Below are 23,517 nucleotides of genomic sequence, written 5' to 3'. Positions count from 1 at the left end.
ACATGCGAATGTTACAATCAATCCCAAACTTCACCTAATTCAAGTTAAATGTATATTCTATCAAAAGTATTTGGTTTGAAACAAAAAATACTCGCCTTCATAGAGGATTTCAATGCCAAACACGAGAGAAATTTTGCTTCGCTTATAACTTTCTTCTTACGACAGCAATCTTGGAAATTCGAACGTGAGAATCAACGTGAGGAAGTAATTTATGTCACTAGTATATGGGCTTTAGAGGTTTTCACAAAGCAAAGATATGACAGATTTCCTAAGTCACCAACGTGTCTGGCGCTGAATACCTGCTGGGAACACAGCCGTGGGAACAAAGCGCTCGTGCGTATTACGTCATTTTGTCACATACCTACATGTTTCAAGTGATGTTTTCTGGCAAATTATCGTGAGGTCTACCCAACATTAAAAACGAAGACGATCAAATAAATATGGTTATAAGTCTTCTTACCATAATGTGCTTTTTGAGATTAGAGGCTGAAGTATTGTAAGCCGAAATCACTGCAGATGGCAAACAAAGTTTGCATTACATTTACACGCTGTCTCCTTTCCTTCCTCTGTTTGAACAACTCCCAGGTGCGGCCATGGGCACTCATCATCCGGTATTTCTTTTGAATTTTTAATTAATTCAGCGTCCATAACGCCAAAGTTCTTTGACATTAAAGCACTAAATACAACGTCACAGTGAAGGACGCAGAGACCGGGCTTTTTTCCGGTTCAAATACAAGGGTTTTTATTGGCCCGCCCACGATCAATTATTTCTATTGGATATCCAAATGCTGTCAAAGATTTGAATATTAATTTGATTCAAATTCTACAAGTACTTAGTAACGAATGTGATTTTCAAAGTAGCGAAGTACATTACTTACCTTAATTTGTACTTAAGTACAAGGGAAATTACAGACTTAAAAATGTACTCATAAAAGTACAAATACACGAAAAAACTACTTAATTACAGTAACGTGAGTAGTTGTAATTCGTTACTTCCACCTCTGATCAAAACTTACACCTGAAAGGCTCTGATTACATTGGTTTCAATTAGTTTCATTTTTATATTATTAAAGAATTAATAAAGGTTTCCAACATGTTCACGTCTTTGTTGAACTTTAGATTTTTATGAAAGCTCAAACTCCTCCCACTTGTGCTTTGCGTTGCTATGGAAACTAAGCCAGAGGATGTGAACAGCTCAGAGTAGTTAGTCTGAGCAGGTAAGAGTATCTCTGAGATCTCATCTTATAATTAGCAGTAAAATCCCTCTAGAGAAACCTGGGATTAAGTGCTTTGTACAAGGGCATAATGCCGATGCCTCATTGCTTGTTTCTTAAGGGATCGAACCAGCATCCTTCTAGTTACCAACTCTGAGCTTTAACCTCTGTACCACATCATCCACATGAGGGTCACATGGCCAAATGCTAGTTTCTACATTATCAGTGGTGCTTGCTGAAGTATCAGTATTACTATTACTCATATGCATTACTAGGGATTTAAGCACCTCCCTTGAGTATTAAACTTTGGTGTGCAATTGTCAGATGTCTACTTTTAAAGTACATACTGTAACAAGTCAGCGCCTGGGGGTAAGGGCAGATGAGACGAGAGAAAGGAGCCTGAAGTATCAGGACGAGAGAGGGAAAAGAGGAAAACAAAACAAACAAACAAACAAAAAATTGTCTGGTTTCCCAACACACTGCCCCTTGTTCCTCAGCTGAGAGGTTCTTCCTCGTGGTGCCATGCGATGGCACTGGACGATCTTCGTTGGACGGCAGACCCTCCTCTGCTCTCTGGCGGCCAGCGATGGCTCCTCCGGCTTGAGGGCAGCTGGCAGCGAGTCCCCCGTCCCCGACTCCTATCCTACATGGCGGACGGCAGCAGGCAAATGGGGAGACTCATCTGCTCCCTCACGGACGATCGCCACAACACCTCAACCCAGAAACACGATAGCGAGTTCTCCGCCCAGGACGGCCGCCACCTCACCTCGACCCAGGAGCAGGGTAGTGAGGTCTTCGTCTCCGTTGAATCTTCTCTTGATCCAGCACCACCGCCTCGGGCAGTTCGACGTGGTCTTCCAGACTTCCATGCTGCCCAACCTCCGCAGCACCCGGGTTTCGGCACCAATGTGAAGAAGTTTATAAGTGGAGAGGAAGAAGGCGGAAACTGGAACACATTTACCACTTTAATATTTACATAAACACAACAAAAGTAAATGCTGGCAGTCCCTCATGGACGACTGCCGGCTAAATACATCCAGGCCTGGTCCTCTCGCGTTCTCCACTGTCGTTGTTCTTTCATTTATACTTCCGGACTCCTCCATGGGATACGAGACCGGTGTGCTTCACAGGTGAAACTCATTAGCGACCGCACCACCAGCCTCGCGCACACTCCTCTCGCCCATACTGCTTGCCACACATCCATTTGCCTTTCAGGCACCTATATGCAGTGTTGGGCAAGTTACTTCCAAAGTGTCATACATTATAAACTCAGCAAAAAAAGAAACGTCCCTTTTTCAGTACTGTGTATTTCAACAATAATGTTGTAAAAATCCAAATTACTTTACAGATCTTCATTATAAAGGGTTTAAACATTGTTTTCCATGCATGTTCCATTTACCATAATCATTAAATTAACATGCACCTGTGGAATTGTCATTAAGACCTTAACAGCTTACAGGGACTAGGCATTTTAGGTCACAGTTCTAAAAACGCAGGACACTAAAGAGACTTGTCTACCGACTGTGAAAAACAACCAAAGAAAGATGCCCAGGGTCCCTGCTCATCTGCATGAACGTGCATTAGGCATGCTGCAGGGAGGCATAGGGACTACTGATGTGGCTAGGGCAATAAATTGCCATGTCCACACTGTGAGACGCCTAAGACAGCGCTACAGGGAGACAGGAAGGACAGCTGATCATCCTCGCAGTGGAAGACCACCTGTAACAACACCTGCACAGGATCGGTACATCCGAATATCACACCTGCGTGACAGGTACAGGATGGCCACAAAAACTGCCTGATTCACGGCAGGAACACACAATCCCTCCATCAGTGCTCGGACTGTCCACAATAGGCTGAGAGAGTCTGGACTGAGGGCTTGGTAAGGCAGGTCCTTACCAGACATTACCAGCAACAACGCCTCCAGCAGGACAATGCCACCAACCATACTGCTCGTTCTGTGCGTGAGTTTCTGCATGACAGCGATGTCAGTGTTCTGCCATGGCCCGGATCTCAATCCCATTGAGCACGTCTGGGACCTGTTGGATCGCAGGGTGAGGGCTAGGGCCATTCCCCCCCAGAAATGTCCAGGAACTTGCAAGGGCCTTGGTGGAAGAGTGGGGTAACATCTCACAGCAAGAACTGACAAATCTGGTCCAGTCCATGAGGAGGAGATGCACTGCAGAACTTCAAGCCACACCAGATACTGACTGTTACTTTTGATTTTGAGCCTCCCTTCATTCAGGGACACATTATTCTATATCTGTTAGTCACATGTCTGTGAAACATTTTTAGTTTATGTCTTATGGTGTTGACTCTTTTAGTGTTCATACAAATATTTACACACATTTAGTTTACTGAAAGTAAAAACAGTTGAAAGTCAGAGGACGTTTCTTTTTTTGCTGAGTTTATATTACAAATTACTGTCATTTAAAAGTAATTAGTTACATTACAATATTACTGACTCTGAACTGTAATGAGTTACACTACTTTTGCGTTACTTTTGAGTTACTTTCATCAAAATAACAGAAGTATTACTAGGCATTATACAATGTTAAAATGTAGTTTATTGATGCTTATAAATCTAGAAGTTATGTGTTGGCCCTCGACCTTTGAATAGGCACAGTGAAGACTTATGGCAAAAAAACAGTAACAATGACTGTCAGAGTCATAAACATAGACAAATGATCTGGTAAAAGTCTGGTAAATGATGGTAGACATACCAAACACAATAAAGCTAGAGCACACTATAATGCAACCTATAGACTAATAACATGGAAAGACATGCAACCTCTTTTCATTTCTATTCTTTAATTCACTTTTAATTCAGATTCACAGCACAAACCTGGCATGCACTAGGTTGACACAACTTATCAAAAAGTGCTATTGGAGGATCAGGCCTCAAGGAATACAGCTCATTTCAGTACAATATAAGGATTACATGTAGGTTAACATATAATTGCTTAATAAAACACAGACAAACAGAGGAACACTGCTTTTTGCCAAACAATGAATATAGGCTCCCATACAAAGGCTGGTAAAACTTTAACCAGTGATGTTTAAATGTACTATTTAAATAACCATGTTTAAGTCTACATTAATGTTATGTTGTAGTTTAGGTTGCTGTTTGTAATAAAACTGTAGATAGCATAGGAATAGCCTAGCAATCTATTATGCATATGGACTGTAACCATAGCAACGTTAGCTTACCTTATCATTGCTGGTGTGGTGAAATGGATTTTACTGGCAAGATTTCTAAAAGTTTCTTTACTTCTGAGGTTCAAGCAGCACAGGAGACCGATAGAAACTTTCTGTTGCTTTTACTTAGTGCTCTCATTCGCAGAATTTTGCGTGTGCAGCGCTACCGGACCTGATTGCGAACACTTTAGTCAATGCTTATACAGCCGCGGACTTCCCAGATTCGGCTCTTTAAGAAACGCATCAAATACAAAATTAAAGTAAAAATGAACATGCTGCATACAGCACCTGGAAACAGACATACGCTGCGTCCCAAACCGCCTACTTCCATACTATATAGTAGGCAAAGAGTATGAGAAGTAGTGCTTTTCGCCTACTATATAGTATGGAAGTATGCTGTTTGGGACGCAGCCATTACTATTTTACCTGCAGCTTTTTCCTGTGTTGATGCTGGTCGCGCGCATTGGTCAAAAATAAAAAAATTAAAATAACACGTCTATTTTTGAAATGCATTGTTGTAACGCGCTCGTTACTAAGACTGTAACGAGTAAAATATTACCAAAATGTTATTAGTAATGCGTTATATTACTGCGTTACAGCAAAAACTAATATATTACTGTAATATATTATATTTTGTAATGCGTTACTCCCAACACTGCCTATATGCACCCTTAAGGTAAAAGGGTGCATTTCTGAAAGGGTACTACCTCAGTAATAGCTTTGTACTTTTTTCTGAGAGTGTAGCAAGCAAAGTCAACAAAATAATCTAACAAATTTGTATGAAAGGAAGGAAATGGGTCAGAGACCTGCAGGTGCCCTTTCTTGTCCTGGGCACATCAGCAACCACTTTTAACACCTTAGTAATCACCTAACAATGCTTTGGCAACCACCCAGATCTCTTTAGCAACCTAACATGAATGTTTATTTGTTTCTCTTTGGTTTTGAAGGACATACGCTCTACGGAGGGTACGAGATGCATTTAGGGAAAACCAAACAGTGGAAGATCCACAAGTGCTGGAGGAGCTGTTAATCAGAGCTCGGGACAGTTTGGCTCTCATCCAGAGACAGGTACAAGTCTAAAAAAGACCTAATAAAGAAATGATTTGACATTAGACATTGTTTACATGAGAGCACAGAACAATACTTGGAGTCAAAACACTTTTTATTAATGATTTTAGTTATTCATATTATTATGACCAATCAAAGTCTAAAAGGTTTGTTAATGTGCAGAACCATACTGACTCAATTCCTTGCAATTCCTACTTGTTACAGACTCAAAACCAATTTACACCTATTGATAGGCACTAAGGATGACTGGGTTATTGTGCATTTGATATATTGCTAGTAATTCAATCTAACTTAGTTACACTGTGGTGGGTATGGATGGAGTGCAATGTCCTGAAACACCTATGGATCATATTCAGTTTAATATAAAGACTGCCCCCTGCTGATAGAAAGCCACCTTAATCAAACTTCATTTTCGCTCTCCTGGTGTAGCTAATAAAAGAACAGTAGTCTCTCGAGAGCTGGAGGAAGATGGCCACTGTTGCATCTCCAGATGCATGTAGATGAACACCTGGGGGCGTATTACAGAAACTTTCTATCTTAGGTCTTAACTTAAGATATGATGTGTCAAGTTAAGATTTTTCACAAATTCATATTACAGAAGCAAATCTTAAATTGATTTAGGATTCTCATCTTATTTCACCAAATCTTATCTCATCTCTAGTTAGGAAATCCCAAATCGCTTAATCATGTTCGGCTATCAACTGTCATGTCTGTTACCAAGCAACCAGCAATGCGTGAGCTGCTGCTACAGTAAACAAAAGAATTGTCCTTTTAATTTCAATGGGCCAGAAAAATAAATTTTATTAAATTCATAGTAATTATAGTCTGTGTTTTGTGTATTAGTGTTTTAGCACATCATCTATCAGTTACCATTCAATTTAAACATTTAGCAAATGTGACTTACAAAAATAAAAAAAATTATTCTTCCTAAGTGCTAGGATACTATTGTACATTTCAACATTTGATAGAGACATGACAAGAAATAGATGCTGAGTCAAGTGTTTACTGTATTCACTATAATCCCATCAAGTGTTCATGGATAAGATAACTGTTTTTTAATAATGAGGGATGACAGAAATTGAAAGATCGCTCCACTAGTGAGAAACATTGTGATTATGTGAATGTGTGAAGGTAAAAAACATTCAAAGAGTAATCCAAAAACAAACATTGATGTTTTTCATCCTCCACTTTGTTTAAAATGTAATGTCATTCTCCCGCAGCTCTATCATAATGTGATTGTTTCAGCTGGCTCTCATTAAAGTTTTAAGTTAGGACACCTGTGAGGTTGCCCTAAAGTTAAGACCGTTTTTAGGATGTTTTGTCAAGTTAGGATCCTTCTGTAATACCACTTTCCTATCTGCAGTTAAGATAAGATAATGCATTTAGGAACATCATTCTGTAATAGCTTTTGTCTTAAATGAGGTCCTAACTGAAATTACCATGGTTACCAAACAGTTAAGATAAGATTTTAAAGTTAGGACTTTTCTGTAATACGCCCCCTGCTCTGTACCCACCTGTCTGTTGGCACATTGCACGCACCACTAATGACCACTGATGCCTCGCTGTCCTGCACTTTGTTTCCATAATTTCACTGGAAACATGGGCTGCATCCTCAGGGGTTATGATTCATTAGTCTGAAAATCTGAATTACGTTTTATTATCACAATTTAAGGCCTTTTGGTCACTTTTATTAAAGTGGTGAGAGAGAATATACAATTAAAAAAAAATTGCTGGGCTATTTTCAACCCAGCATTGGGTCAAAAATGTTTCATCCAATTTTTGGGTCATATATAAACTATATTTTTGGGATAATTCAACCCAACAGCTGTGTTTGTCCCTTTTTGACCCAACAATGGGTTAAAAATAGCTCAGCATTTTTTATAGTTATAGTAGCGAGAAAGTGTGAATGAGATGAAAGCAGACTTTTCTTGTTTGCATGAACACCCCATGCAAGCTCAATATGTCACAGCCAAATACTGTAAGAAAATATGTAGGGTCCTTAACGTCGCCCATATGTTTGTGAAGAGCTTTTTTGAAGCCAATAGTTGGCGATGCCTGCCGTCGCCATCTTGGCAGCGTATCACTCACGGATAACCGAAAATGGGCAAAAAGGCGGGACGTGGGTAGAGCTGAGGTGCCTGGGTGCTGAAACCACACCCACCTAGCTCGACAGTAGTGACAGCAGTAGCAGGTCACCCGTCAGTCAAGTGACCACGCCCTTAATTATGCAGGACTTAAAGGCTTAATATAATTTAAATGGATGAGTTACAAAAAAATTCACCCCCCCTTACAGTTGTCACAAAGGGCAAAATTAACTACATAGATCACAAACACTTTTAGTACCAGCTGTAAAAGTGCTTATTAATACCTCAAATATACATATTAGTATCGCACGGGTACATATTGGTAACAAATTCTTCATTTATAAGCCATCCAAAAACCAATGAAGCGGTTAGTGGGGTGATTCTCACGAAAACTTGGTTTTAAAAATGTCATGCATGAAAATTTAAAAATTGCTTAAATTTACTTTTTTTTTCACCAGACATTAGAAACAAAGTCTGGAGTATATGGGAACATTAATTTAAAAACTTTTACTTATCATTTAACACTTTTTGTAACATAATTTCAAAAATAAGTCCTAAAAAATCTCATTACCACAACAGTCAGAAAATATCAACACTGTTAGAAAAGCTAATATATTTTCACATTTTTAAAAATGGATTATTAAAGGTGACATAGAATGATTGAATGGGGTATTTATCCTTGTTCTATGATGTGACATGTAGACAAAAAAATGTTTTGTTTGGGTCTGTAATGCCTTCCTAAAAACCTCTCTCAGATAGCTCTATTAGGGTGGGGGATTTTAAACAAGTGGTTTTGCACCTATTTGGCTCCCCCTACTGGCTTAACTTGCAATCTCATTACTGATTGGCTGACTTTGCTGCCACTCAAAAAACGTAGGGGAATTATTTTAAAGTGGAGGGGCAGTGAGATGCCTGTGATGTCATAAGCATCAGTTTTTCAGATTATGCCGTTTTCTGGCTGACATTTCTAAAAGAGGAATTTCTATGAGACTGAGATGTTTAGCATGTCTAGCACTTTTTGTATGTTTGTGAATGCGGGTAGACTACCATTGTTCAACAAAGACAAGGTAAAAATGTTTTTTCATTCTTTGTCCCATTTAATAGTCATGTACAGTAAATTGAAATTCTGAAATAAAATTTATTTTAAATTTAACGTTTTTTTATTGTGTTTTATTTAGCTCATATACCGAAACACCTTCCACAATTTACAACTTTTTTATATTTTGAAGAAACCTGACATATTTTCAAAATGACATGACAAACCTGAAAGAACATAATTTGGAGATTCTGCACATGCATTTAAAATCAAAGTATTATATACTTCTATTAATGAAATTTACATTTAATAAGCATCTGTTGCGGGAATGATACATAGGTTTCGGAAATGATGTTAATTCTTTTGTTAATGAGAATACGTATACTAGCCTGAGATTTTGTTAAAAACAAATTTTAAACTTGAAAAAACTGATAATATTTACAGCATCATGCGTTCAAGTTCAAAAATGTTTTATTGTGAAGTCTTTGAAAAAAATATTAAAGAAAAAAACAGAATTTCAGCACAAAATGAGATAAAATTTACTAATTATAAATTCTTATGTTGAAATAACACATTGTGCAAGGTAGAACAAGTATTGTGTTAATTCTGATGCTTTTTAATATTACTATATTACACATTTTATATCTAAAATCATTAGTGCCGTGGTGTTTTAATGGTTTCGTGAGAACCACCCATGACAACAATACTACCACAGCAAACAGAGATTATCAGGCAATAACATCTTAAATGTTGTTAATCACAACGTTATCCTATGGCTTCAGAAGACTTTACATGTACTGTAGAGTACAAGCCATATGAACTAACTGGTATAAGGCTTTTTTGTCCTTTCTGACCATGATTCTGCACATCTCTGTTTTAGTTTACATAAAACTCTTCTTTTAAAGGAAGGGCATGAGCCCACCAAAGTAAAGCTAGAGGTGTATGTTAAGAACAAAAGAGAGTTAAGGGTAAGGATCATTTGTCTCTTGTATCTTACCAAAGAGGTTTAGCTGTTCTTTGAAACAGAATCAAAGTACAGCCTTAGAGATCAGACCATCATGATATCTGCATTAAGGGCTTCTGTCATCCTGGCATACTCCACATGGGAATGAACTTCCTGGGGAGTTAAAAGAAAGATCTTCAGTAAAAAATGTTAGGGTCAGTATCACAAAGACCAGTTTCACACCTTAGCGTGCATTTTTAAACATATTGGGCTATATGAATTAAGAACTTTAATATACTCGAAACATACTATGAGACAGGAGAAATATGCTCAAACTGGTACAATGACTGATAAAATTACAGTGACATCCAAAAGTCAAACAAATGTCACAAATTTAGTAAGCAAAATTCAGACACTGACCATCCCTTGGTTTATCCATGTTTTTTTTGTATTAACTGTAGTAAAACCATGGTTAATTTTTAAAATGGATCCTAACTTTAGATTTCCTTCTGGACTTTTTTGTGAAGCGTGTTTCTGGCCCAAGTGATGTGTCATCTTGTAGTCTTGTATGCATGCATGGATGGAGTCTGTTGTAGCGTGAGTGGAGGAGGTTTCAGGTTGTCTCGCCACTACACTGCCACAGTGACATTATAACCAAAACAACAGTCATCCAGAGGTTTGTTGACTCGGGCACAACGTTCAGCTCCAGGCTGCTTTTGGGAAGCGACACCTACACCTCTCTCTCCCTGTTACACATAACCGAATAACGTCCTGTTCTGTGTCGTGACACCTCCAGTGTGCATGCCACCCTCTGTCCACACCCACACCACAGTCTGGCACTGACTTACTTCATGTCTTCAGCTCCACCATATTGTATGCGTGTATGTATAAAGGACACTGGAAGTTCTCCAATGACTGAGTCACTGCCTATGTACCCCCCTCGCTCATGGATGTTACACACAGTTTCAATCTGACGCTGACTGTTTCTTGGCAATGACCATCTCCATCTTTTTTGAAGGTTTTTTGAAATGGCAAAAACCTGTCATCTAAGCTTTGAGCTTTGTTTGTTTTGCCATGAGTGATATTAAACCCATGATGCACGCAGTTTGCGGAGGCTTCTTTGCTGCTGCTCTGTGCCCCCGCCCTCCGCATTTGTCATACGTCACTTAGAAAAGTGCGTTCACTATGCTGATACTCTCGCCTGAATACAAATGAGTTTAAAGGGGACAGAGAATGAAAAAACATTTTTACCTTGTCTTTGTTGAATAATGGTAGTCTACCCGCATTCACAAACATACAAAAAGTGCTAGACATGCTAAACATCTCAGTCTCATAGAAATTCCTCTTTTAGAAATGTCAGCCAGAAAACAACCCAATCTGAAAAACTGATGCTTATGACATCACAGGCATCGCACTGCCCCTCCACTTTAAAATAATTGGCTACATTTTTTGAGTGGCAGCAAAGTCAGCCAATCAGTAATGAGATTGCAAGTTAAGCCAGTAGGGGGAGCCAAATAGGTGCAAAACCGCTTGTTTAAAATCCCCCACCCTAATAGAGCTATCTGAGAGAGGTTTTTAGGAAGGCATTACAGACCCAAACAAAAAAGTTTTTGTCTACATGTCACATCACAGAACAAGAATAAATACCCAGTTCAATCATTCTATGTCACCTTTAAGTTGGCGCCGTTATCGGAAGCTAGTTATTTACATTTATAAAGTTTTAAAAAATATGAATATTTCTCTGAAAACATTGCACAGATTACCCTCAGAAGGCCTTTGTTTAGATTTCTTTTGTGAAGGATGCATGAACATTTTTTAAACTTGAAGGAGTGGACCCTGTAACTTTACATTTTAACAACTAAAAGATCTAGGACATTTTCTTAAATAACTGAAAATGTGTTCGTCATGATGGGCATGTGCATCTCGGACTGCTTGGGGGTGAGTAAATCATGGGTTTTAGGGTGCACTCACACTATCCAAACCGCGCTCGGGCGCGTTTGACCCACAAAGGCTGGTTTGTTTGACTAGTGTGATCGCTCTGTACCGCGCCCGGGCGCGGATTGGTTAATCGTGCCGTGTTGCAGAGGTGGGCCGGAGCGCGGTTCACTTGGGTTCAGGCACGGAAGGCTGTGGTGTGAGCGCATTCGCGCCTGAGCGCGATTCAAAAGGTGAAGACGTCAGTTGCGTGACCACTCACCTTCATCTGCCTCCGTAAAAAACTTTTGATGCGCGCAGCAGGGTTACGTGAATGTCCGAGCTGCACACGTGACAGATCAACTAAGCAATATGATGACATGTGAGAGGGCTGTCTGTAATCGCGCACCAAACAACTCCGAATAAAAAACACAGACTTATCATTACGGTGAGTTCCAGTGTTAAGAGAGAGCTTTACTTCCTGCTTTTTAAAAAAAATCGCATCTTAATGACGAACGCGCCCGGACTCGGATCAATAAAAGTACAGTGTGAATGCGTGTGTATGGGGGATTAGGGAGGTTACAATCGCGCTGGGGCATGGTTTGGTTTGGATAATGGGAGTGCGCCATAAAGTGCAATTATTTTTTTGCTAAAACCACAGTAGTGTATTTGGTATAATACAATGTTTTTGTGTCTTCCTGAAATGCGCAGATTTTGTACAAAACTTGGTCAGCTAATCTCTACGTTGTGATTGGTCTGAATACCTCTGATGTCGGGAATGTGACACTCCTTACCATGTTTGAAAGATTTGGTTGGTTACAGGAGTTAATTTACAGGCTGTGAGTCAGAATTGGGAGGAATTATGATAATGTCAGTCTTTACTATATCACCAATCCCAGGAAATAAACTGTTGCCTACAATCTGTGTTTGTTGTAGTCCAAGAAAGAGATTTACGCTGGAGACGATAACTCGAATCATCGTTTACTTTGGGATTTGTACCTTTTGCATATCGTTAATACACACTTACACACCAAAGGAAATTTAAAAACGTGGACCGGACAATATGTGCTCTTTAATATCATTTTTGGTCTAATTACATTGTATGTGCCCTTAAAAGGGTATCTTAATTAATGTATTATTTATTATGCCTTATTACAGTACATTATAGTTGTCTTCTACTAAAATCTGTTATTAGAAACACCTTAAATATTACTTTAAAAACCACAACATGTGTATCTACCTGTACTGATGGGTTTTTGCTTACGCCGTTTATAGTCTTTCAACGATTTCACTTTGTTTAGCATAATCTGCATAAGACGATGGGAAGGAGCCCTGGTTATCTGGTTACAAACAAAGCACAGATCATCACCTCTCTACCAGTTGGTATGAAGTGTTTTTGATGATTTCTTATGTTTGGTTTTCAATATAAAACCACATAATATCCACTTTGGTGTTGTCTGTCCAGAGTCTCATGGCATGTTCAGATGCAACTTTACATACCGGTATATCCCAAGCCATGCTGTCATGCTCTTTGGGAAGAGGCTTTAAGGGACATTCCAGGGATTTGTAGGTACTTCCACTCCTGGGAAGACTGGTAAACTGAAAGTTTTCCAATTGCGAATAATCTTCCTCACTGTAGAGTGGTGGATTTATTCATATGAATGGTCTTAAAATCCTTGCCAAATTCATGGGCAGCTACAATTGCTTTTCTAAGATCATTGCTTATGTCTGATACTTCTTGGCATTTTGTTAACACAAATGCTTCAGACCAGCAAACTGTCAAAAGCAGTAAGGGTGTACTTGGGTGTTCACACATGGCTTTTATATTTTGGGCTATTTTTAGTTACATCAATAAGAATATGTCATGTGTTGTTGTTCTTCTGAAGTTGTATTTATCATCTTGAGCACATTTTTTTTATTATTTCTTCATACCCCAAACCATCAAATTTAAAGAGGGTATACTTTCTTTTTCACACAATTGTATACAAGCTTAAATATGTTTGCCTATTATGCAATGCATTTTATCCAGGGTAAAGTGCAGTTATTTTACCTTTCTCTGCGGCTCATAAAACATCTCGATTGAGGCAAACTGCCCGAAAGTTCATATGTGCTATGATATCTGTAAATATAATAAACCCACAAGCATCTCTGCGATAGCTTTGAATGTATCCTCATAATGTCTAAAGTATACGATGTTGATGGATGACAATGTCTAAATGCATTTACATTGGAATATGTTTTCTTTATAATCATAAGATGGTAGTTTAATGCGTATGTTTAACTTGAACAGCCACTGACAAAAGGCAGAGCTAAACTCTCTTTGCCCTCTGACTCACTCTCATTTTTTGCCTTCATTCTCATTCACTTTTTCAATTACTACTAGTGGTGTAATCTCAAGACCACTTTTTAAAGGTCTTGGTCTGGTCTTGGAATCAACCGCATTTTTACTCGGTCTCAGACAAAGATGACTCAGAATTTTATTTCAAGACCGGTTAAGACCACAACTGATGGCACACTGCAAAAAATGATTTTCAAGAAAAAAAAATCTTAGTATTTTTGTCTTGTTTTCAGTAAAAATATTTAAAACTTCTTAAATTAAGATGCTTTTTCTTGATTAACAAAACGACCCAAGAAAATAAGTCTAGTTTTTAGAGCAAAAATATCAAATTTAAGTGATTTTGTGCATAAAACAAGCAAAAAATCTGCCAATGGGGTAAGCACATTTTTCTTGAATTTTTTTATTTATTTTGTGTTTAAGAAAAATGTTCAAGATTTTTTGCTTACCCCATTGGCAGATTTTTTTTTGCTTGTTTTTTCACAAAATAACTTAAATTTGATATTTTTGCTCTAAAAATTAGACTTATTTTCTTGGGTAGTTTTGCTCATCAAGAAAAAGCGTCTTAATTTAAGAATTTTTAGATATTTTTACTGAAAACAAGACAAAAACACTAAGAACATTTTATTTCTTGAAAATCATCGGAGGCATGAAGGCAGCTTCGAGAAACGCATTCGGACAGACTTCGTGGCAGCGTAAAGGAATTTTTTATAACTAATCCCATATTTGAAAACTACAACCAAAAGGTTTAAAAAGTGAAAATATAAATTTATTTACTTGGGGTGTCACGATTCTCCAAATCCTCGATTCGGTTACATTTTCGATTCTAAGGTCACGATTCGATTCGTTTCGATTCTCGGTTTTTAAATTATTATTATTTTTGAAAGACAAAAAATTATATGCCTTTATTATTATTATTATAGTTTCACATTAACATGCACATTGCGTGCTTTTCCTCACATGGGGGTTTGTTGGCTTCACTTTACGCGAGAAAGCTTGTATGTAGAGAGAGGATTCCTTCTAATGCACGCGTCTTGGACATCTGAAATAAAACCGGTGCGTCATAAGCAGCTGCGCTTCTCTCTGTCTCACGTGCACGCGCTCTCGCATCTGTCCAAAGTCTAAACATAAACTAAAGTAGTAATCCTTACGTATTTGTTCAGTTTTATGCATTTCATGCGAGCTGAGGCAAACTATCCCTTTTGTTTAAAATATAACCCGCTGCATTTTGGCGGGTCTCTCGCGCACGTGCAGAGAGCTGGGCTTTGTCCGAAGGCAGATCACTAGGTAGTAATCCTGTTTATGATATGCATTACAAAGAGTTGTAGCAATACATCACTCGTGTTTAAAATACAAATCGCGTTCCGCTAGACCTATATTTTTAAAGGCACCTCTGAGAGGTTTATTTTCCCCCACTTGACAAGCTGACCGGACGTGACCACAGCCACAGCCCCTGAATTGGGATACACCCCTGGATACAGACGTGCCTTGATGCCTTCATGCGTTGGAATGCTGCCTCCGAAGGAAAACAAGTTTACTATGGTCACACTACAATAACCATAGTTGATTCATGCTTTTTGTAGTAAAACTATGGTAGTACAATTTGTAAACAGTTCGCCAAAAACAATAGGTACACTTTTAAAACGTGGTTTATTTTTCATAATGTTGATAGCGGAAATATTGTTTTGAGAGCTTTATAATAATGGGTTGCAATTCTACATCACACAAAAACAATGGCCTACGAGCTTGAACAGATTTTTCCTAAGTTTATCAAAACTTTAACATACAGTATACATCTAATAACAAGTCTTTCATTTGTAAAGGGGTAGTCAGTTACTCACTTTTAAATCTTTTTTTGGTGAAAGCGATTCAATGCAAAAACAACAAAATGTATAGTACTGTTCTGGGTAAACTATTCATTTATATTATATAACAAAAGCCACATACTGTGTCTACACTGGAAACAACCGTCTGGTTGCGCAATGACAGCCTGCAACTGTCTACACTTGTGTCGCCTCAAAATCTTCAATAACAACATCTGTGAGCTCAAGGCAAACAACAACAGTAATGAAAAAAAATCTGTTGAAAGTAAAATCTTACTTTAGAGGTTTTAACAATTGACTTTGCATGACTTTGCATTTTAGAATAATGTTTTAAACATTATTCTAATAGTATATTAAACACCTGCTTTAATATTAAAACAACTGTAAGAGTTTGCAGTAAATAAAATTTATTATTTATAATCAATTTGCACTGTTCGCACAATCCCTTTTTTTTTTCAGTAAGATTGGGATAAATAAAATGGCTGAAGTAGATAAAAACAGAAATGTGTGTGTCCCATGCACCCCTTTTTTTGTTTCCATTAGCTGACTTACATACATGTGGTGTCTAAAATCAACCTAGAGAAATGGTTTATAATATGGCTTATTACACTGTATGATTTGTCTATGCACAGTGAAGTGGAATACATATCATCTGTTTAATGTAAATTGAAATTCGCCCCTCTCCTCTGCAAAGCTATAATAATATAGATTTCTGAATCCCCACTTGCATCCATGTTTATTATTTCTATATATGTGCTTACCAGCGACTGTTTCAATTATTAATGTAGTCCATTGGCCACGTTTGACGAGTGCCATCGTCAAAAAGCAAATTAACAGCAACCCACAACAAATTAAATCTATACTATACTCTTGAGACGGGTATTAAGATAATTTATTCTCCTCTTAGCCCAGCACAGGGGACAGGTGGCATCTTTCATTGCTGCTTGTTGATTTCCAGGGCTAAACAGAGGATTGTATTTCTCTTGCAGTGGTACGTTGCAGTTATCGGTGGATATAAGTCAGCTCACTGATAGTGGTGCATAGCAGAGGCTGAGCTTTGTTTTAAAGGCCTGACCAGATTAAATCAGGGCTTTCCACCTGCACTGTACCTCACCACGACCCCTTTCAGATGACTGTGGAATAACAGCTGTATACACTCACCTAAAGGATTATTAGGAACACCTGTTCAATTTTTTCATTAATGCAATTATCTAATCAACCAATCACATGGCAGTTGCTTCAATGCATTTAGGGGTGTGGTCCTGGTCAAGACAATCTCCTGAACTCCAAACTGAATGTCAGAATGGAAAGAAAGCTGATTTAAGCAATTTTGAGCGCGGCATGGTTGTTGGTACCAGACGGGCGCCGGTCTGAGTATTTCTCAATGTGCACCGTTACTGGGATTTTCATGCACAACCATTTCTAGGGTTTACAAAGAATGGTGTGAAAAGGGAAAAACATCCAGTATGGGGCAGTCCTGTGGGCGAAAATGCCTTGTTGATGCTAGAGGTCAGATGAGAATGGGCCGACTGATTCAAGCTGATAGAAGAGCAACTTTGACTTAAATAACCACTTGTTACAACCGAGGTATGCAGCAAAGCATTTGTGAAGCCACAACACGCACAATCTTGAGGCGAATGGGCTACAACAGCAGAAGACCCCACCGGTACCACTCATCTCCACTACAAATAGAAAAAAGAGGCTACAATTTTGCAAAAGCTCACCAAAATTGGACAGTTGAAGACTGGAAAAATGTTTCCTGGTCTGATGAGTCTCGATTTCTGTTGAGACATTCAGATGTTTTAGTCAGAATTTGTCGTAAACAGAATGAGAACAGGAATCCATCATGCCTTGTTACCACTGTGCAGGCTGGTGGTGTTTGTGTAATGGTGTGGGGGATGTTTTCTTGGCACACTTTAGGCCCCTTAGTGCCAATTGGACATCATTTAAATGCCACGGCCTACCTGAGCATTGTTTCTAACCATGTCCATCCCTTTATGACCACCATGTACCCATCCTCTGATGGCAACCTCCAGCAGGATAATGCACCATGTCACAAAGCTCAAATAATTTCAAATTGGTTTCTTGAACATGACAATGAGTTAACTGTACTAAAATGGCCCCCACAGTCACCAGATCTCAACCCAATAGAGCATCTTTGGGATGTGGTTGAACGGGAGCTTCATGCCCTGAATGTGCATCTCACAAATCTCCAGCAACTGCAAGATGCTATCCTATTTCTAAAGAATGCTTTCAGCACCTTGTTGAATCAATGTCAAGTAGAAATAAGGCAGTTCTGAAGGTGATGGGGGTCAAACACAATATTAGTATGGTGTTCCTAATAATCCTTTAGGTGAGTGTATATTATACTGACGTAATGAGTTAGTACTGTATAAAACAATATGTGTAATCTACTAGTAGGTTTTCCATAAGCAAATTGGTAATTGGTTCTTATGTGGGTGATTCCAGTTCATCCCACAACATTACCCCATCCCACTACACCCACCACCATCATTTTCTGTGGTGTCTTTACCTTACCATAGTATACCATATCATTAAAACCATAATATATCACAGCCTTTCATACTTTATTGCATACCATATTTGTTTTTAATACAAGCTGTTTTATACAATATAAAATAATGAACACAACTATAAAAGTGCTATGCTTTCATCACTAGATAAAGTGCAGTCAGTGCTATATTACTATCTAATCTTATTTGGCTGCTGTTGTAGGTTGCACAGCTGTAATGTGCAGTCAGCAAAGTTTTGTTAAATTTCTCCTACTCAGAGAGACACAGGAGGAAAACATAAGAGATGCAATTAAAATATTGCTTTCTGCTCATTATTGGTTTTGACACGACAGATAATTTATGTTGTTCTTCATCCATGATAAGCAGACCCAAATTAGAGAGGGACTTTACAAAAAGAGAAGGAAAGAGATACAAATGAATGGAGAGAGAGAGTTTGCTATTGACTTCCTGGTGTTGTGTGTCATCCGTATCAAGTTTTGATGCGGTCAGAGCCATAGCCTGCAGGTTAATAAACATAGTCAGATATGTCCAGCCAACATCATCTAATATATAGAAGATGCAGATATAAAATGACAGAATATTTTTATTTGCTTTCTTTTAAAGCTTGCACATTTCGAAACCCTTTATTGCCACATTAATTGTTAGTTTTAATGATGGACCTTTTTAATGACACACATAATGTACATTTGCTTCTTTATTACAATTACATTAATGTGTTTTCTCTCCATAGTGGTAATGAAAATGTTGATTTTCCTGAAAAAATAGTAAAACACTTTGACTTCTACGAACTTCTCTCTGTTATCTTCCATTTATTACACTGATTGTTGGAATGCTTAATTCTGTTTGGCCAGTAGCAACATTTGTAGGTAAAACAACCTCTCAAAACTAATAACACACGGTAACCCGTCCCGGATGCTGCTAATCATTTTGACAGGTATTGTTTAATATTACACAAAAATTTAATAAAAATTATATTTTTATTACATTATATTTACAAATGTTTAAAGCGGACATATCATGAAAATCTGTTTAAGTGCTATAATTTGGTCCCAGGTGCTTCTATCAACATAGAAAATGTGAAAAAAGATCAACCCAGTAAGTAACTTAGTTTTGGTAAACCATTCTCTGCAAGCATGTGAAAAAAATAGGTCATTGAAATTTGGCTCCCCTTGTGATGTCAGAAGGGGATAATGCCGCCCATTAATCTGCACTATCCAACCACGGCACTGCCATTTAGCACATTTTGCTCACACCTACAAAGTGGCAATCTTTAGCATGCTATAATAAACTATCTATATGGTATTTTGAGCTAAAACTTCACAAAAGTACTCTAAGGACACCAAAGATTTTTTTTCACATAAAAAAAAACAAATTGTGTGTTTGTGACATTTGATTGTCCTGACGAAAGGTCTGCATTAATTAAAAATTAGCTAATAAAATATTTCAAAAAAATATTTATTGTTCCTTCCCTTACTTATAAGGTAAATAGCCGTGTAACAAACGGGATAATTAACAGGTAGCCGGATGTTATTGTGGAATAAGACCCTTTAATGTGATACAAGACACAGCTAAAAACCTTCTATCCTACATTAATATTTTAGCAAAAAATATGTTTGGCACACAATGGCCATGTTTACATTGAATTTACTATGTTTACTGAATTTAATATGATTGGAGGTTACGACAATACAGTTTACATGCACCCTAAACATTGCAATCTGATTAAAATGTTGGTTTACATGTACAATCTATAGAATCCAAAGCAAACGTCTGCGCAAGCGCACAGCCAGGGTTACCAGCTTCACGTGACTATTCACAGCCCAAATACCAATAACTAATGAATGAAATCCTTTCATCTTTAACCCGCAGGAAAAAAACAACCCATGGAGACAGTAGCCAAATCTGAACTCAAAAAAGCAGAGGATCTCTTGTTGAGTTCACGCTTTATATGTGGATAAATGTACAAAGCTGAGTTGGATAAAAGTTGTTTTTAAGCAGTTTTCAGATATAGGCAATGAAAACACGATTTTCCAAAGGCACAACGCTATTTTATTGCTTTATGTAATGTTATGAAAGTACACATGAACGCTGTAGAATGTACAGCGCGTGACCCCATTAAATTAAAGAGCCACACAGAAGCAAAACCGAAAATGACCTGTATTGCAGTGTATGTCAGTCAATGTCCAAAGTAGTTAAACCAAAAAGTGCATGATTAGAGTTATTGGCTTCTAAAGTAGTCGTCATGAATCTCCTGGCTATCTCAGTCTATGTGAATAAGAAAACACTGTGCATAATAAACTCCGCCTACAGTCTTGCCCAGGAGAAATGACTTGCCCACAGACACTTCAGCTAGTTAGTGTGTAAACATCATATCGAGAAGACACTGTTTTAGCTCTAAAGGCAAGTTTGTGTTGTTTTCACTTCCAAAGGATGAAAACTTGAAGAATCAGTGGTTAAAATTACTTTTTTAAGGAGGGATTTACTTAACGTTTGGCAATGAAAGATGGTTCAGTACCCACTTTATTTGGAACAACATGTGTCTCATTACCACAACCTGTAAATACGTAATGAGTTTATTTTCCCCAGAGTTTTCTAAAATGTCTAGTTTACTGTAATGTCTTATCAGTAAGTGCCCCTAGCAACGCATGTTGCAGTTAAATTGTGGCCCGGTAAGCTCACATACTTGCTTAAACTAGTGTACAAATTGTAATGTCTGTTGTCGTTTTTTTTTTTTTTTGCTTGGATTAATGATGAATGATGTGTATTGATGTCGATAATGTCTTCTCAGGAAATCATGTTAGCACTAGGTCAATACATGTTGCACTATTGTTGGTCTGTGCCACTGATCTGTGGTCTGTGCGGAGACTCTGTCAGTTGACCAATCAGAGCAGAGTAGGCTACTGAAAGGTGGGGTTTAGGCAGACTGAGTCGTTGAACGGCTTCATACGAATCGTTTGGGGATCTCTGAGAAATGGGGTGATATTTAATTTATATTTTGAGAAAATTACAGTGTTTTTTGACCTTGCCTGCATTTAACATTTAAATTTGTTGTCTAGGACCTATAAACAGTTATAGGACACTTAAAATTTGCATCTTACTGGCTCTTTAAGAATGCGTTTTGTTATTGCCTTGCTATTGCATGTTTTTGTGCCGAAAATCGTGTGATATAAGAGGTAAATATAAGACGTGTACTTAAGCACAATTATTCTGTGCATGTGCACAAGGTATTTTTGCATCATTGCGTTTACATGCATACTTTTCTCCTTCTGATCAGATCACAGAACGAACTACACCACCCCTTTTAATAGATCTAAATTTGCATCCGATCGACCTCAATCGTAGATGTTTACATGAACGCTTTTTAATACGATTGAGCCATCAATACGATTACTAGCTAATTATTTTGTTGCATGTAAATGTAGCTATTGTCCATCGTGTTTTGGAAATAAATAATGAAGTTAAGGCATATAGTTTTAACCATTTGGGTCAAAAAAGGCAACCATAGAGAAGTGCTCAAGAAACCTATTTAAATTGGGATATTATTTGCAGTTGGGTTTGGTGATGCTGCACTCTCAAAAGAACTGGGTTATTTTTAAGCCATGCTGAGTAAATATTGAACAGAACACACCACTGGGTTAAATTTACCCAATGGTGGGTTGTTTTAACGCAATTGCTGGGTTATTATAACCCATGGTTGCATAACAACAACCCAAAATTGAGTAATTTTTACCACGGCCTGGAGTAATTTTTAACCCAGCCCAGGTGCTTTAATGTTTATCCATTAAAGGTTAAAAATAACCCAGTGTGTAGGTTCAGAACATTACACATTTACATTTTACCTTTATAAAGCGTTTATTATTATGTATCCGTCTTTGGATCTGGATCAGTGTGTGTTTATTAAATCTAAATACTCATCTGAGTGAGTTGTCACCTCTGTTTTTGTCTGTATGGTTGAAACTGAATTGGTTCTAGCAGGAGCAAACATGTCACAGCGTTTATGAGGCTTCTGTTAAAGATATTGACTTTGTCTATGGCCATGACTTTCATCCACTTGTGTTTGAAATAAAGTATTGATGTGATTTGCCTCTTGACTGGCCTCTTTCAGATTATCCACTTCAGACCAATCAATCTTCACTAACTACTCCTGAAGGTAGTCAATGTCAGAACCTCTCTCTATCTGCGCTGCGGCAGAGATAAAATCTGGCTTCTAATGTGACTTATGGATGACAAGATCTGTATACCTGCTGAATAGAGAGCGATAAATGTCTCGGCAGTTTGTTTGGTTGTTATATTTTGTAGGTGAAGAAGAGGTTTGGGCTGTATTCCTTGAGTGCTAAATGTTGTTTCCACTGGAGTCGATATTTTTCATTGTTTGATTTCAATTCTGAGTTCTTATTCAAACCATTTAGGAACAATTGACAAATTAATCAAACTGCCCAACTCTATCGTCATTCCAATATCTCTATCTTTAGTTTCTAGTAAATACTAGTCGTAACACAAAGGGAAGTTTACAACCAACCCATAACACATAGTCTTTGAGAAACTCAAAGTGCAAATCAAATACACATTAAAGCTATTTAGAATGGTTCTTATTTGTTGAAATATTTCGTTTATTACCCATTTTTAAATGCTTTACAGTTGTCTCTTAGGGTTGTATTTGGCAAATCTTTACAATGTCTCTTTAATTTGTCTTCATTTATATTCCTACTGCATAGGCAATGTAAATCCTCAATGGCAACTTTTCAAAAACCACGTAGTGTCTTCTCCAAGATAAAGGAGAAATGTTTACTCATTATGTTCAGATGATGGCATATCCCAGAAATGGCTCCTTCAATCCCGGAACAAATGTTGTGTTGCACGCAACAAATTACAGATCTGAGAACAGTAATATTTGCCTCTAAACTGTGTTTACTCAGTAACTACTAGTTTTCGAGAAAGTGAGCCAAGTGTTTCAATGGGCATGATTATCGACCAATATGACGAATGTTGTTTCCTTCACTGGTCTTATTAGGGCACTGACTAATGGAGGATTTATTTTTAACAAGTTTTATGACTTTCCTACTTTTCTCAGCAATAAAATCGCATATTAGGCCGTACAGTTGCTTAGTCCTTCACAGTCTCTACTGTACAGTAAAGAACAGATAGAAAATAGAGTGCCGTAGGGAAAACATTTGCTGGTCCCCTTGCAAAAAAGCCCATTCATTTTGACTATAGACATTTGAATTATCACAAAAAAATAAGCTCAGTGTTTGACAAAAGTTTAGGACACTTCCACGTTTTGTCAAAGAAGTTAAATCAATTTTAAGAATTCTGAAGTGTTAATCCGTTTACTAGAAATATAAAAAGCAGAATTTTATCTTCAAAAAAC

At 37.8% G+C, this 23,517-nt stretch overlaps 1 protein-coding gene across 1 annotated transcript in view; it reads left to right on the top strand.

Moving 5' to 3' along the window:
- lyrm4 (LYR motif containing 4) overlaps positions 1-23,517 on the top strand; it is an 89,030-nt gene that overhangs the window by 13,741 nt on the left and 51,772 nt on the right. Inside the window, exon 2 of the mRNA XM_065295014.2 lies at positions 5,360-5,480. Coding sequence (XP_065151086.2) covers positions 5,360-5,480 — 121 coding nt within the window. The remainder of the gene's footprint in view (positions 1-5,359; positions 5,481-23,517) is intronic.

Source organism: Paramisgurnus dabryanus, chromosome 22 (assembly GCF_030506205.2).
Source record: "Paramisgurnus dabryanus chromosome 22, PD_genome_1.1, whole genome shotgun sequence".
Classification (NCBI taxonomy): Eukaryota; Metazoa; Chordata; class Actinopteri; order Cypriniformes; family Cobitidae; genus Paramisgurnus; species Paramisgurnus dabryanus.
Note: the sequence above shows the minus strand (reverse complement) of the source record. Positions and strands in the feature narration are given on the sequence as shown.